This window comes from Podarcis muralis, chromosome 10 (assembly GCF_964188315.1).
Source record: "Podarcis muralis chromosome 10, rPodMur119.hap1.1, whole genome shotgun sequence".
Taxonomy (NCBI): domain Eukaryota; kingdom Metazoa; phylum Chordata; class Lepidosauria; order Squamata; family Lacertidae; genus Podarcis; species Podarcis muralis.
In genome coordinates this window covers 45393335-45408784 of record NC_135664.1, presented here as the reverse complement: position 1 = coordinate 45408784, position 15450 = coordinate 45393335, and the positions used below count along the sequence as shown (strand labels likewise).

The 15450-nt window shown below is 43.1% G+C and overlaps 1 protein-coding gene across 1 annotated transcript; it reads left to right on the top strand.

Moving 5' to 3' along the window:
* Positions 1-2069: 2069 nt before the first annotated feature.
* Positions 2070-14330, top strand: WBP2NL (WBP2 N-terminal like). The gene is made up of 8 exons (XM_028745719.2): positions 2070-2228; positions 6092-6200; positions 7448-7583; positions 8630-8722; positions 9023-9232; positions 9776-9916; positions 11154-11230; positions 12459-14330. Exons 1-8 carry the CDS (start codon positions 2170-2172, stop codon positions 12504-12506), a joined length of 873 nt encoding a protein of 290 aa, XP_028601552.2. The 5' UTR covers positions 2070-2169; the 3' UTR covers positions 12507-14330.
* Positions 14331-15450: the final 1120 nt, after the last annotated feature.

Here is a 15450-nt window from a genome sequence, read left to right as displayed (position 1 = left end):
GTGTTCTATTGTCGGATTAAAGAAAACGTTCTTTGAACAACTGGTTTATTTGCTTAGTTTTCCTTACACACACACACACACACACACACACACACACTCCATTTGGGTCAGAGTTGGTACACATGACACCTACTTTCAGCATTATTGTGTCACATATATTATAACCCTACAACAATGGGGTGGAACTTTCCCAGCTTGGAGAAGAACAAGAAAAGGGAAAAAAAGGTGCCAGTCCCTGGTGCCACCCCTCTCGGCTGGCTTAGCCCTCCAAGCCCCGGGCAAGTGGTCCCTGCTGGCCACCCCCACGGCACAGGCCTGGTTGTGTGAGAGTTGATAAAATTATATGAAATAATCCTAGTCCTTTGATAGTACATTTCCAGATAAATACTGTTCAAGGCCATCCTAGATGTGCTTGTTGCCCTGATAATATTTGTAAGTAGATTTTGTCATTTACTCTAAGCCATAGTCTTCAACCTTTTCAGACTCACAACCCACCATTAGCCCAAAATTCACTTTCCCCTGCCTCTTGTATATAATTTGTATGGCAGTAATATTACTGTTTGTAGCCCACCTTGTCTTTGGTCCCAGTTCACCAATGAAGGACTAATGAACAAACTATAAATTAGCAGAACGCCTGCTGTATGGCTGAAGTTATAACACACTTTTTACGTTAAGGAACCCAAGGTTGCATGACTATGTCTTCAACATGCACTATGAATGCAACATAGTTGTATTAAAAATAGTCTTGATTGATTCAAAGGTAATATTAATATCATACAGTCACAGCTGTCCTTGTGAATTGAACTCTACGTATATTTCCAAAGGGCTCCACATCTGACATTTACTGTAAAGCTGCTGTTTCCATCCCGAACAAAGTGGACTTCTAAAATCACAATTTGTGGTTTTGTGTTTTTTTATCATTTACATAAGAGACTTGCCGCATCAGACCCATCAAGTCCGGCATCCTTCTTACCACAGTGGTCTACCAGCTGTCTCCAGGAAGCCTACAAGCAACCTAACATCTGAATTACTGTACTGTAGCCATGAGAGGAGATGGGATATGAAACAAGGTTTTGTGATTGGGGTAGGGGGATGGAACAGTCACTACTTTTTGGAGCCAAGTACAGCTATAAGAGCATAGCACAACTGTTTTAAGGTATTGTGCCATATTCTTAAATATGATATAGCAATATGTCAAACTGTTGCCAGGACTATAGCAACAAGTTAAATGCAAACAGAAAGAGAGAAGGGTAAGAAAAACAAGCCTTGAGCATTTAAAAAAATGTTACAGCACCACAGTTATCAAGAGGTTCCAGAAGGGCAGTAATGTTAGTCTGCAGCAAAAAAACAATACAATCATGCAGCACCTTAAAAACCAATACATGTATTACGGCTGTAATAAGTTTGGGTTCAATACCTTGAGACAAGATTTAACATAGTGAAGTTTATTAGCTGCTACAACAACTAGGAAATGTCTCTGAATCACTACAACGGCTGGTGGCACAGCTTTGGCAGACTAGAGTCCTCTTCCTCAGAGGTATGAAGCCAGTGCGCACTAGATGGAGGAAATGTAATCCCTGCGGTGAGATGGAAACGCAATGCAAAAAAATAATAATAGTCTGTATTCCCCCACCCACCCATTTCGTTTTCCTCTGACTTCACTGTTGACACCCCACTTCCACACGTTGCTGGGAATCGCAGGTAGGCGAGAGGTGAGGTGGGTTGGCTGTTGCGTCCATGCCCCGCTTTGCCGGCTTCTCACAGCAAAGGGCTCTTTGAAGTCGCAGAACAGAATCCTAGAATGGTAGATCTGGAAGGGACCCCAGGGTCATCTAGCCCAACCCCCCGGGGTGCAGGCATTAAGCCCGGGATACATTTGTTAGATCTGAATACGCCGCTGAGTTTAGGCTCTTTGTTGATTTTAAGCTATGGGGAACTCTGTCCCTGCGGCTGAAGGACCTCGATACCCCGCGGTCTGCTCGTTTCCCCCTTCTTCCTCGCTCTTTCCTTCCCTCACTTTGCCGGCGCGCCCGCCCCATTCCCCGCCCCACCGAGAGGCGGGCCTGTGCGCCGTGAGGTCACGGCCGCGGCGAAGCCACTCGAGCGCCGCTTCGTATAAGGGACGAGGGAGGAGGGCCGTCTCGGTCGGCGGCGCTATTGGCCGGGAAGATGGCGGTGAACAGGCACCACTCGGCAGGCGGCGGGGTGATCCCGCCCAACGGGGAGAGGTAACTAAGGAAGCGAGGCGAGGGGAGACGTGGAGCGGGGGAAGGGGGCGCCATCCCCGGCCTCGGGGGTCGCCAGGGGGGCCCTCGCCCGTGTTTATTTCGAAGGAGACCGCGGGCGGCTTCTCGAGAAAAGTCGACCCTGGTTCGGCCACCGAAAGCAGCGCCAAATCTCTCCCCAAGAATTGCGATTGTGACGCACGCGCGTAGCAGTTAACTGCCCGTGTGAATGCTGTTACGCAGGGCATTCCCCGCCCCCCTTCTTCCTCTCGTGCCTTCTTCCCTCGGGCTCCTGCCCGGTTGATGTTCATGGGTGGGTGGGGGGCCAAAGTTTTAAGGGGTAAACATCCCTTGATCTGTGTTGTTGTGGGTAGATAAACTCGCTCCCTTGTAGCGCAGCCCTGAAGGTGTTTACTCGGAAGTAAGGCCTTCTCTTCTCCGTGGCGCCCACTTGCCCCATCGCATACTCAGGGTCGGTGCCTTAGGCGTAAGCTGCTGCGCAGGCTAATTCAGTTCGTGACATTTCCTCCTCTTCAGCCCTCGGTGGGTGTGACCCTAATCCGTGCTTTCCCTTTGTCATGTGCTACACGCAAGTTACACGTTGATCCCCCACAGTATGAGAGAGTGGAGATCAGCGCACATTTATTTCCTGAATATTTCGCCGACCGGGTTGCCACTTTGCCAGAGATAAAGTGACTAGCGTGCCAGTGAAGCATAAAAGGAAAATGTCGATTTTACCAGTGTTTACAAAGTAATACTAAAAACAGTTACATTCCTTTGAAGCATATTTGGGACAGACTAAGCAGATGGGCTGTGGGCAGCCATTTATCCCCTTCAGTGAAGGAGATATCCAGTGTTTGGGGCAGCAGAGAACTCTCTTGAATAAAGATATCTTGCCATTTTTTTCCTCATGAAGAACCAGAAAGTATCTTAAAAGTAAGGGTGCTGTGAATTGATGTATACAAGTGTGGTTCTCCAGGTGGTTTTGGTGTCAATTTTTACCTCACTAGGTTATTGTTATCAATTGATAACAATTGTTATTGATAACAATAATCAATTGATAACAATTGGCCAAAAATATTTATGGCAGAGCTCATCTCATTAACGTGGCTGTGATTTTGGTCCTGCCCAAATCATGCATTTAAAGCATGTGACTTCCCCCAAAGAATAATGGGAACTATGGTTTAAGAATGTTAGGAAATGTAGCTCTATGAGGGGATAAACTACAGTTCCCAGAATTCTTTAGCAGAAGCCATGTGCTTTAAATGTATGGTGTGGATGTGAAATTCAAGTTGCTCTCTGCCTTGTTATGTGTAAACAAAGCACCATTGGTTTTTTAGGTGGTGCGAGCATCAGTCTTCATCTGTCAAAAATTACTTGCTGGATTGGCAGCATGCCAGAAAATTTAACTTGTGAATGATTGGCCCTCAAATTGTATCTAAGGGAAAATAGTTCTTCCAGCTTGCTGGCTAGTTCACTTGATCTGGTAGACTACATAGTTGTCTTTTCGAGACTATAGTTGTCGTCTGGCCAGGGCAGACGGAAAAGCTCTTGATAACCATCACAATACTGGTATCTCTTTCTTACCCTTGTTCCTGTTGTTGCTGGAATTGACATGTTACTTTCCCAATGTAAGCTAAATTTGACAAATGGAGTAGACATCCCTTCTCTGTGCTGTCCCTATTCCTGGCACAGGGTTCCTACAACAACTCACTGCTGAGATTTGAGCTACCGTCTTAGAATCACAGAATTGCAGTTGGAAGGGACCATGAGAGTTATCTAGTCCAGCCCCCTGCAATGCAGGAATCTCAACTAGATCATACATGACAAATGGCCATCCAGCCTCTGCTTAAAAACCTCCAAGGAAGGAGAGTCCACCACCGCTTGTGGGAGTCTTTTCCACTGTTGAACTGCTCTGTCAGAAAGTTCTTCCTGATGTTTAGTCAGAAACTCTTTTCTAAGAACTTGAATCCATTGGTTCATGTCCTGCCCTCCAGAGCAGGAGAAAACAAGCTTGCTCCATTGGACAGCCCTTGAGATAATCTGAATATGGCTATCATATCTCCTCTCAGTCTCCTCTTTACCAGGCTAAACATACCCAACTCCCTTAACTGTTCCTCATAAAGTTTGGTTTTCAGACCCTTTATCTTACTGGTCAGTCGCCCTCCTCTGCACATGTTCTAGCTTGTCAGTATCCTTCTTTCACTGTGGATATTGACAATTATATTATTCAGTTGATTATTCAGCTGAATGACCAAGAACAATAAAAGCAGAGTAATGGTGAAGCCAAGTGCATGCTAATTGTACTTGCAAATTATGAAAAGTGTAGCACAGAGTCCAGTTTGTTTTCTAAACAGAAGATCATGGTTAGAAGAATTTCAGATGCTGGAGAAAATAGACTGGCCCAAGACATTTTGGCACCTGAGGCAAACTACACAATGTCCTCCCCCACCACCAGGGAAGAAGGGGTGAGTGAAGATCTACATCAGGAACAAGGATGGTAGCACCTCTTATTTGCCTAGAGGCGGTATGTGGCAGGGAGTCTGCTGAGGAACACAGCTGATCTGGCCTCCTAAGAGTGCCACAGTTGTCATGGCCACTGCAGCAGCAGCAGCAGGCGAAGCATTTCTTGGAGATCAGATCTGTGGATCCTTCCCTCTGAGGCAGTCGTCTCACCTTGCCTCATGCATGAGCTGGCCCTGCTTGCATGTAAATTTATATGTTGTTGCATATTGTTTTAAGTCTCTAAAAGCCAATGGAAGCATTATTGCATTTTTGAAAGATGAGCTGAGCACCTATAAACGACAGTCACAACAGGATTAATGATTTCAACTTAATTATTAACAAGTTTAAGTTTCCACTGTATTGACTGTTAGTGCATCATTTGATCTATTATTTATTAATTTTTTTGGTCCCACAGCACCTGTGCTTCAGGATCGCTTATAACAAAAAACCTGACACTATAAGCCACAAGACCAGTTACAGAACAGAGCATGCAAACCTCGTTGGCAGAATGAAATTCAGTTGACTTAGAAAACTCTCACTAATTGGCTCTGGGCTAACAAAAGAGCTGGAAGGGAAGCCAGAGCGAGTTAAATCAGTCACATGATTCTTAGCTGGTCAGTGAGAGAGCACAGCTCTTTCATAACCTGTTCGTGAGCAGTAGTAGGTCACCAGTAAAATTTCCCTGAACAAGAAATGGTTTAGGGGTATCCTGATGAGAACAAAGACTGTTCATATGGGAGTTTCTGTAGCCTTAATATTAGCAAGTGTTTGACACACACTTGGAAGAATGCAGAATGAGAGGCAGCTGTAGAGCACATCACATGGGGATCTGCCTTGTCAGGATAGAGCTCCCAGTACCGCTCAGCTGGCAGTAAGGGGAAGGGGTTGTGTTTGTTTTTTTGTAATTCCCCCTATACAGCCAAAATCAGTTCTTCAGACTTGGGGAGGCTGGGGAAGGGGAGGGGAATTGCTAACCTGTTTTTTCTCCTGTTCACTAATTGAAGCTTTATTGTCAACTGAGTAACACGGTTGGATACAACCCTCAGTTAGGACGATTGAGGGAGGGGGTAGTCCCTTTGCACAAGTAGAAGCCCTTGTTAGGTGAATCCCGTTCACCGGATTCTCTCGTGTCCTGCTTTAGACTTGAAATGTCAGGAGAATTGTGTTCCCTTTTAGTGTCTGAAGGGGAAGGCAAATATATCTGCTGAGTTGGGTTTTGCTTTCTGAACGGCTGTCTGGGCTTGGCAGTGGCTCTCCCAGTGAGTAGAGTAGAGTTGGTTCTTCGCCGATCAGTACTGGCATGTTTTGCATAGCCCACTAAGAAATGCTCACGTGCTCATATTTTTTCTCCTTCCCTGAAGCATTCTCAAGCACTGTAAAGATGTGGAGCTGACCTTCTCTGATGTGACTGGCAAACCAGAGATCTTCAAAGGCACCAAGAAAGGAATGGTGTTTCTCACTCCTTACAGGGTAAGTCTTGAGTGAGGGCCGGTTGCATCTTAGACACCTTTTGAAGGGTCATTCAGTCAGGACAGCAGTCACTCGTAGTTTATCTAACTACAGCTAGTGTGAGATTCTTCAGTACATTCTTTTCTATACTATTAGTGTAGGTATATTTTTTTCTACATTACAGTGGTACCCCTGGATGCGAACGGGATCTGTTCTGGAGCCCGTTCGCATCCAGAAGCGAACGCGACCCGCGTCTGCAAGTTGTGATTCGGCACTTCCGCTCATGCTCTTGACATCATTTTGAGCATCTGTGAGGGCGAAACCCGGGAGTAACGCGCTCCGTTACTTCCGAGTCACCGTGGAGCACAGCCCGGACATATTCATCCCAAAGCTACTTCAACCCGAGGTATGGCTGTAGTTGAAATCATAGAGTAGAAGTAGTTTTCTTCTTTCATGCATTCTGCATGGCTACTACAAATTCTGAAATTTTCTAGATCATTTTGTTCTGAAATTTCATGTTGGCTTAAGATACAAGAAGGCATTCTGACTGACACAAGATGAAAACTGTTTTTGTGGGTTGTTTGGTGTTCTACATAAGTCTATCTTTAAATACTGTTCAGAAACTTCTGCTGGTATAGAATGCCACTTCCTTTTTCCAGCCTCCACCTCACTGGCCTTACTTTGAACCTTCCAGGAGTAGTGGTGTTGTTTTTGCCTGGTTGGAATGTGTCCTTGAACTCTGATAGTGCCACGATGGAGGACGGAAAGAGTGTGTAGAAACTAGCAGACTCTTAGAGTGTTCAGAAAGAGCATGTGGCACTTGGAAGGTTACCCAGAAGAGAATTAGGCCTCAAGATGAAAAAGATTCCCACCTTCTTTCTAAACTAATTAGGAATATGCCAGCGAGAGGTCTTGGTGGGGAACCTCCATGCTCTTAAAAGAGGCCTGTCTCAGCCCAATTTTGTAGACATTTAGGGAAAGGGTGAAGACATTTGAGTGGGTGGAGGGACTTCTGTAGAAAACTGGTTATGATTCCTTATTTTTCATTTATTTTAATAAATATTAAATAAAAATTCCTGACTTAAGTCTTCAGTTGATTGTTTGATATGGGGTGTTGGCTTTCTCTCACTTTGAAGAATTAGTTATTTGTCCTGGATTGTTTCGTACGTAGTTTTATATTACATATTTTTATCCCTGCGTTAGCTGCTTTGGCCCTTGTATAGAAGAGACAGCACGTGGTATAAGTTTGATAATTGAATGTATTGCAGGTTATTTTTGTGTCCAAGGGCAAGGACCCAATGATGTCCTTCATGATGCCCTTCTACAAGGTGAAAGGATGCTCCATTGAACAGCCCGTATTTTCTGCCAATTATATCAAAGGAGTGATAGAAGCAGAACCTGGAGGTATGTACTACATCTTGTGGTGACGAATGTATTTATTGTGTCACTGAGTTTAAATCAAGTTGTGCAAAATCTACTTCAGTGATTTATTTTCCATTGGTCTTTTCCCCCCCTTTCCATTGGTCTTGAAGAGCATGATTGCATCGGAAATGTGGGGCAGTGTCTCATGTGAATATCACATGTTAGAAATTAGTTTTTCCTGTGAGTTTGTGTGTTTACTAAAAACACACCCCTCCCTGCTGAGTTTGATTGTGTTTCAGCACTCCTTTTATGAACACAGCCTCTTGGCTTGCAAATCATTATTTTCATTGTAACTAGTGTAGCGATGAGGATTTTCACTTCAGTCTTTTTATTATTATAGCTTGATTTGGGAAGAGGAAAAAGTTGTTTTATTTCAGAAACATATTTTAAAAAAACTTTCATTTCAGCAAATATATTCTTGCCGAGTTATTAAGGATGCTTGCTGGAATAAGAAAGTGAAAGATTCTGCTGGTAGAAATTCTTATTTTACTTTCTAGTTAAGTTCCAGACCCTGATTAAATTAATAAATCCATGGAAAACATCTGACTTATTGGTCTTTCAATCAAATCAACTGCTAATTTTATATAGCTATTTTTTTTCATACTACCTGAAATAAGATGAATCTTCTTTGTATCTGTAAGAGGGTGAAACCTAGTTTGCAGGAGAAGTACTTGATGGGTTAATACTGGTGTTAATACTATAACTTGGTTGAAACTATTCTTGATTTCACTTTCTTCTCAGAAGTGACCAACCTGTTGTGCTCCCTCCCCCTCCTTGGTGTTGTTAGATTGCAGTTTCCATCATTCCTGACTCATGGCCTTGTTGGCTGGCGCTGGTGGCAGTTGAAGTCAAATAACATCTAGAGCTTCCCCATCTGTTTTAGTTACCTTTCGTGCCATCAAATTAAAATACAAATGTTTTCATTTGCCCAGAAGCATATGGGTCCAAATTAACTCTATTAACTTTTATCTTTGCAATCTCTTGGGAAGCTGTCTTAATTAACATTTAACCTGACTTGTTTTTCTTAGGTGGCTGGGAAGGACAGGCTTCATTTAAGATGAGCTTCTTCAGTGGAGGTGCCATAGAGTTTGGGCAACTGATGTTCAAACTTGCTAGTGATGGTAAGATTCTCTCCTCCACCTCCCCATGCCGTTTGCTGCTTAATCTGTATTTGCTTTGCTTTCTGGTTTTGCTAGCAGTAGTTGGCCCTTAGTTAGTCTGGCTGCCTCCATTAACTGACCTGTTCATTTCCATCCTCATGGTTCTGTCCTGCTCTAGGTGCAAAACTGGCAAAAACATCAAGAAGGGAAAGGAGATAATTTTGCCTTCATCAATTAAATGTAGACTGATTTAAGACATCGTCACAAGAAGTCCAGGGTTTCATGTGCTGATTTTAGCTTACTAAACATATTCCTCTTCAGCTTCTAGGGGAGTACCTGCCCAGAGCTTTGGCTATGGCTATGCACCTGTCCCTGGGGGCTATGCCCCTCCGCCTTTTCCAGGAGGATATGCACCTGCACCAGGGGCCTATGCCGCACCACCACCAGGACCATACGGTTATATGCCTGCACAAATGAATGGATATGGACCTGCTGCACAACCTATGGGATATCCATATGCTCCTCCTCCAGGTAAAAATTCCAGCAGATTGCGTAAAAGAATGTCACTCAATAAAGGGCAGTAGTTTATACGACCAGACAATATATATAACTATTCCATGTAGGTGAGATGACTAATGCTCAAATCTAGAGAATATCAACAGTAGCACGAAAGTGGAGGGGATCCTATTCAGTGTAGAATGCTTGGAACACACTAAACGTGGATTGGGTCATTTCGCTAAACAAAGTAAGACTTAGTCCTTGACTTCAAGTATTACATGCATTGTTTTGGTAGGTACATTCTCCACAGTACATCTGTATGTGGTGACTCAGCCTCTGCTGCTGCCTTGCTTTCTATCCAGCCAGTGGGAACAGTTGCTGGATCAGTATGGACAATGTAGTTTGAATAGCAGTTGTCTCAATTTAAGCATGTAACTGATATGGGGAAAGCTCCCTGAGAGCTTATGGGAAAAGAGGATGAAATGCAGCATGGGAAAATCCTGTCCCGGTGAACTGCTCCTCCTTGAATATTTCTGTGATGCGCGTGTAGACATGGCATCTGTTATCTGTCCTCAGGCATGTATCCAGCACCTCCTGGGATGAACTCCATGTACATGGCTCCTCCTCCTCCATACCCCGGCCCTTCTGCAGGACCTTCGGCCCCATCTCAGGCAGGACCTTCAGCTCCTAGAACCTGGACAGAGCCAGGAATGCCAGGTAAGTTTCCGTTTAGAATAGGGGGGAATTGGATCAGTCTCCCAATGTAGCTTTTTTAAAGGTTTTGAATAATTTCTTTGTTGAAGAGAGGTGAACGGTTGAGCGTGAGGAGTTACCCTGTTCTAATAGCCATGACAGCCAAGGAAGCTGTGAAAATCTATTATTATTATTATTATTTATTATTATTTATTATTATTTATTATTATTTATTATCACTATTTGAATTTATATACCGCCCTATACCCAGGGGTCTCAGGACGGTTCACAGAATAAAATCAAGATATAAAACCACAAAATGCCTAATAAAAATAAAAACAGCAACCCAATAGGCCCCCCCCCATAAAAAACAACACACTTTAAAAGGGCATGGGATGTAAATTGGATCAACCAAATACCTGGTTAAAGAGGGACATTTTTGCCTGGTTCCTAAAGATGTATACAGTGGTGCCTCCAGTTATGAACTTAATACTTTCTGGAGGTATGTTCTTGAGTCGAAACCGTTCTGAACCCGAGGTGTGCTTTTGCTAATGGGGTCTCCCACTCGCATCCCGGGGCAAAGTTTGCTTCTTGGAGCACCTACTTCCAGGTTAACGGAGCTCATTACCCGAAGCATTCGCAAGGAGGACGGTACATAACCAGAGGTTCCACTGTAATGAAGGCACCAGGCGAACTTCCCTGGGGGGAGAGCATTCCACAGATGGGGAGCCCCTGCAGAGAAGGCCATCCTCCGAACCTCTCAAAGAGGGGGCATACAAAGGAGGGCCTCAGAAGATGATCTCAGGGTCCGGGTAGGTTCATATGGAAAGAGACGGTCCTTGAGGTATTGCCGTCCTGAGCAAGCTCTCAGAAGGTTTTAGGATCCCAGAATGCTTGTTTACAGAAGACAATCAGTCTAAATTCCAGGTGGCTACCTAATCCTGAAAAAACATGTTGGGACTACTCTTTGTATAAGTGGATACCTCTCTCTCTTAAAATCTTGTCTCTTGATCTTTATCTCTGTGGTCATTGTGGCATCTTTTCTCCTGTTCCCTGTCTCCTCAGAATTAATGCTGTTCAGCATGTCCACAAACCAACTGCTAGTCTAGTCATGTCCTAATTCTTTCTTGCTGACACTGCAGAATCTGCTCTTTTGCCTAATCTAAAAATTGTGCTAAAACAAGCAGCATTTGCTTTGTGAATATAATTAGTGTGGATTTTTGTATTTTTAAAGATGCTTGATTCTTTCCTTCTGCACTAGGTGGCAACAAAGCAACAGAGGCAACTTCCAGTGCATATTATAACCCGGCTAATCCTCACAATGTCTACATGCCTATGGTAAGGAACCTCACTAGGTCTGATGGGTATAGGGAGGGAAAATAGCATGAACTCTTGCTATGCTAGCAATCAGCTGGACATAACTTGCAACTGGTTGAAGTATACAGTACAGCTTCTTACAGCACAGTAAGCATACTTGGTGTATTTGCTTCCTGTAGTAGAGATACCAGCCGTACTAAAAAATGGGAGGGCCAGATGTAACAGCACATAGGGACCCTGAGCTTTGCCTATTCTCCATCTGCATAAACGTCAGTGAGGACTTGTCTTGTTGGCTGCCAAGCTCATGATATCGCATTACTGGAAGGAGGCTGATTAACTATCTGTAGACAGATGGTATGATGAATTTTGGAATGTAGCTCTGTTGGAAAAGATCACAAATAACATAAAATCCACAAGAGGCAAATCAGAATCTATGAAACATATTGCAGTTTCATAATTTGCTGACACAAGATGGCATCCACTTTCTTGGTACAAGATTATTTGATTGACCCACTTCTCCTTTTAGCTTTGATGCTATCTTGGAATAATGTGAGAAATGCTCACTGTAGCTTATTTCTTTAACCTGTACTGGCAGCCAACAGAACAATTTTTGTTACAAGTAATAACCTCATTTGTATTACTAGGTTTTTGTTCTTGCTTGGTTTTTAGTATATGTGATTAATGTTCTGTGTCACTCTCAGTAAGCTATAAAGCTGCGATAAAGAGCCATTTCAGTGGAAGTTTTACACACACACACACACACACACACACACACACACAGAGAGAGAGAGAGAGAGAGAGAGAGAGAGAGAGAGAGAGAGAGAGAGAGTGTCTTGAATTCTAAGGGGGAAAGGCTGCATTAAAACAAAATAAACCTTAAATTATTTAAATTACACTACTTAGACAATCCAGAGTGCAGCCCTCCTTTAAAAAAAAGGTGCCATTACAGCCATGTGTTAAATGCCATCCTATCACTGGCATGTGCAGATTATATAAAATTGTGTACTCCATCTTGAAGTGTATTGCTAGGGGGTACTGGACTTAAACTTGTATTGAGAGAAGAACAAGATACCTTGTGGGTTGAGGACCCTCATATTAGATGCCTTGCCCATTTGAACATGATGGCCCCTCCAAGCATGATGATAGTGTGCTGAAACTTTGAAATGAGCAAAGTTTTGATGTGTTTTGTAAAAAAGGCGTCCCATGTACAGTGGATGTGCCACATTAATGCTGCCTCCATTTAATTTAGGATCAACCACCTCCTTATTCACCACCTGAGGAGAAGAAGAATAACTGAGAAGAGCCCAGGAGCTGTCCTCCCATGTTTTTCTCCTAGAAGATTTTGCCATTGCTGCCGCCTCCTCTTGGTTCTGTATACTCTAGGTCATCCTGTGTCACTAACCTGCACGATGTTGGGTGACTCTTCAACACCCGCTGTTCTTGAAACTTTCCTCACGGCAATACAAAAGAGCAGTGACAGTATTGCTTTCCTGAGTACTTGCTTTCTCTCCTGAGACCAGAATAGAACAGCCATGACTATTTTAGCCCTTGGTTTGACAGGAGAGGTGAAATATGCATAATGCAAATGAAGCCACTTCACATAAGTAGGAATGAAATACTGAAGCTCTTTGTATGGAACAAAAACACTCGAATAATGACACACAGATAGGAATATGACAGGAGTATTCTGCTTCCATGCACCTCTGTTTGTGAGCATCAGTGTGGCATGTTACAACTGCGTTAACTCCATGCATTTAAAAAAAATAATTCCATGCAGTTTAATGCATGAGGGAATTCTATAAATATGTGGAGGCTTATCTTATTTTCTAGGAAAGTAGCAGAGAGGACTTATGGGGAAATCTCCAGTGATGTATAAAAAGATGGCCTGGGGAAGCAACCAAAGGGCTAACCAGTAGCTGTCTTTTTGAATATGTCGGTGCATCTCCAACTTATCATGATGAAACTGCATCTGGCTCTGCAACAAGCATGTTCTCTACACTTTTGCAACCTATCCCTTGCAAAAGGGATGCCTGGTGGAAACTTACAATCATGTGAAGTAACATGTAATAGGTTTCTCTTCTGCTTTCTCTTTTGACTGTTGGATCAGTGTCTCTAAAAGTGTATCCTGTCTTCTGGTATAGGGGACATTGAGAAGGTCTCACATTCAAGAGAAGCCAGACTATCTGTCTGCTCATCTAATTCCTAATGCAGCTGAGAAACCTGGAAAGGGTCAATTTATCTGAACTGGAACCAAAGACGTGGCTTTCTGAAATTAGTAGTTTGGAGTTGAGGGGTGAAGCTAAGCAAAAAGTATAGGGTACAGAAATAAGAGCAACCCACCCGTGTCAAGCATTCTGGAAACACAACCCAAGCAGAATGTCTTGGTCTCCTGGAAACCAGCCCAATCCAGGTCCAGAATGTCTTGGTACCCAGTAGCAGCAAGTGCAGCAGAGTCTATTTAATAGGAGAGTACTTTATAGAAAAGAGCTATTATTCTAGCAAACTCCTGAGATAGATAGTGAAGCCATTTCTCCTTGCTCAGCCAGCTGAGCTAGGCACTAATGAAACTAGAAAGGGCTAAAATGGTGAATGATGTGGGTGAGAGGAAGTATTGAAGCTCACTTTGAAATAGAGAAAGGCATGTCAGACTTGCTTTTGAACAAAGTTGGAAGAGATGGCAAATGAGTGAGGAAGGGCTAAAAGGATGTTTGCCAGCAAGCAGCACACAATACTGTGATTGCTTACATAAGCTGTTGCTGGTTTAACTTTTATTTTTCACATGATAATCCCCCCTCTCTTATCTGTTCCAAAGAGAACTCTTGCTCCACATATAATGGAAAATATAACTTAAGTAAAGCCTAATCTCTTAGGATATCTTTTCCTCTCCTCTAAAGGGGCTATATTTTGCAAGAACCATTCATACTAGTTTGTATTCATGGATCCCTTTCTGACCATCTTCCCTTTAGTAACTGAGAATATTAGTCAGTATAGCAGGCATAGGGTGAAATTTTCTAATAACCATTTTAATCTAAATCCAAGAAGCTTAACCACTTTCCATAATTTAATAGTTTCCTCTGTAATATTTTTGGATTGCACTTTAATACAGAAGTATTGAAATCTTTATATTTGTATCTGTGGTGATGGTGTGGACAACCTGGTTTTTTGTGGGCATGTCAGAGAGAGGGGGTGGGGGGGGAGAAGAGTTTCTTTCTAAAGGAGTTGTATTAAATACAGTGGTACCTCAGGTTAAGTACTTAATTGGTTCCGGAGGTCCATTCTTAACCTGAAACTGTTCTTAACCTGAAGCACCACTTCAGCTAATGGGGCCTCCTGCTGCCGCCACGCTGCTAGAGCACTATTTCTGTTCTCATCCTGAAGCAAAGTTCTTAACCTGAAGCACTATTTCTGGGTTAGCAGAGTCTGTAACCTGAAGCGTATGTAACCTGAGGTACCACTGTACTGTTCTGGCATGACATTCTAAGAACTAACATGCAAAACAAGTAATATAGCTGCCATTTGTCCAAGTGAACAGGAAACATGTGAGAATAATTCTGGGTGCCTTACTAGAACACACACACATCAAGTAAAGGCACGGGGTTCTTTGAGTGGGATCTCATTCTAGCAGAATGACTTGAAGCCAGCCTGGGGCCTGGTCCTCTATATATTCTTGGACTCCAGCTCCCATCAGCCCAGACAACAGGGTCAGTTGTAGTCCAGCAATATTGGAGGGCCAGAGGTTCCTCATCTTGGATATAAAGGGAGGAGTGGGCCCATGAATGATTCCCTTTCAGTTCAGTTATCAAGGGAGATCTGGGGTTTATATACAAACAGAAAAAAATTAGGTTGAGAAGTACGTGAGGCTTTCCAGAACTTGACACACAGCATTAATCATTCCATTTTAAACTGCTACTCAGTTCTTTGTTCTTTATCTGATTCCTATAAAATATACATCTAGAGGTAGGTGGCTAACCTAAGACAAAAAGACCTTGACACAAGCAGAAAGGTGGTTTTATATGGTCGTTTTTCATTTTGACAAATAAAAAATGATTGCAGAAGGTAAAATGATAGCAGTGATGGCTGGCTCATCAAGTGGTAGCCTATAATATTCATGTTAGATTGTGGCTGCCACCAGTTTGAAACACCTTTGGTAACCTGTAGTTTTCATCACTATACAACACGTGCAGGACCCTACATTAGTCAAAGGAGATGCTGAGTACACTAAACCCTAATTTGAGTATGTC

Bases quoted from the DNA above. Each gene is read 5' to 3' on its own strand.
- WBP2NL (XM_028745719.2), top strand. From the start codon at position 2,170: ATGGCGGTGAACAGGCACCACTCGGCAGGCGGCGGGGTGATCCCGCCC. The intron at 7,584-8,629 runs GTATGTACTACA...TGTTTTTCTTAG, and splicing joins GATAGAAGCAGAACCTGGAG to GTGGCTGGGAAGGACAGGCT. The intron at 9,233-9,775 runs GTAAAAATTCCA...ATCTGTCCTCAG, and splicing joins TCCATATGCTCCTCCTCCAG to GCATGTATCCAGCACCTCCT.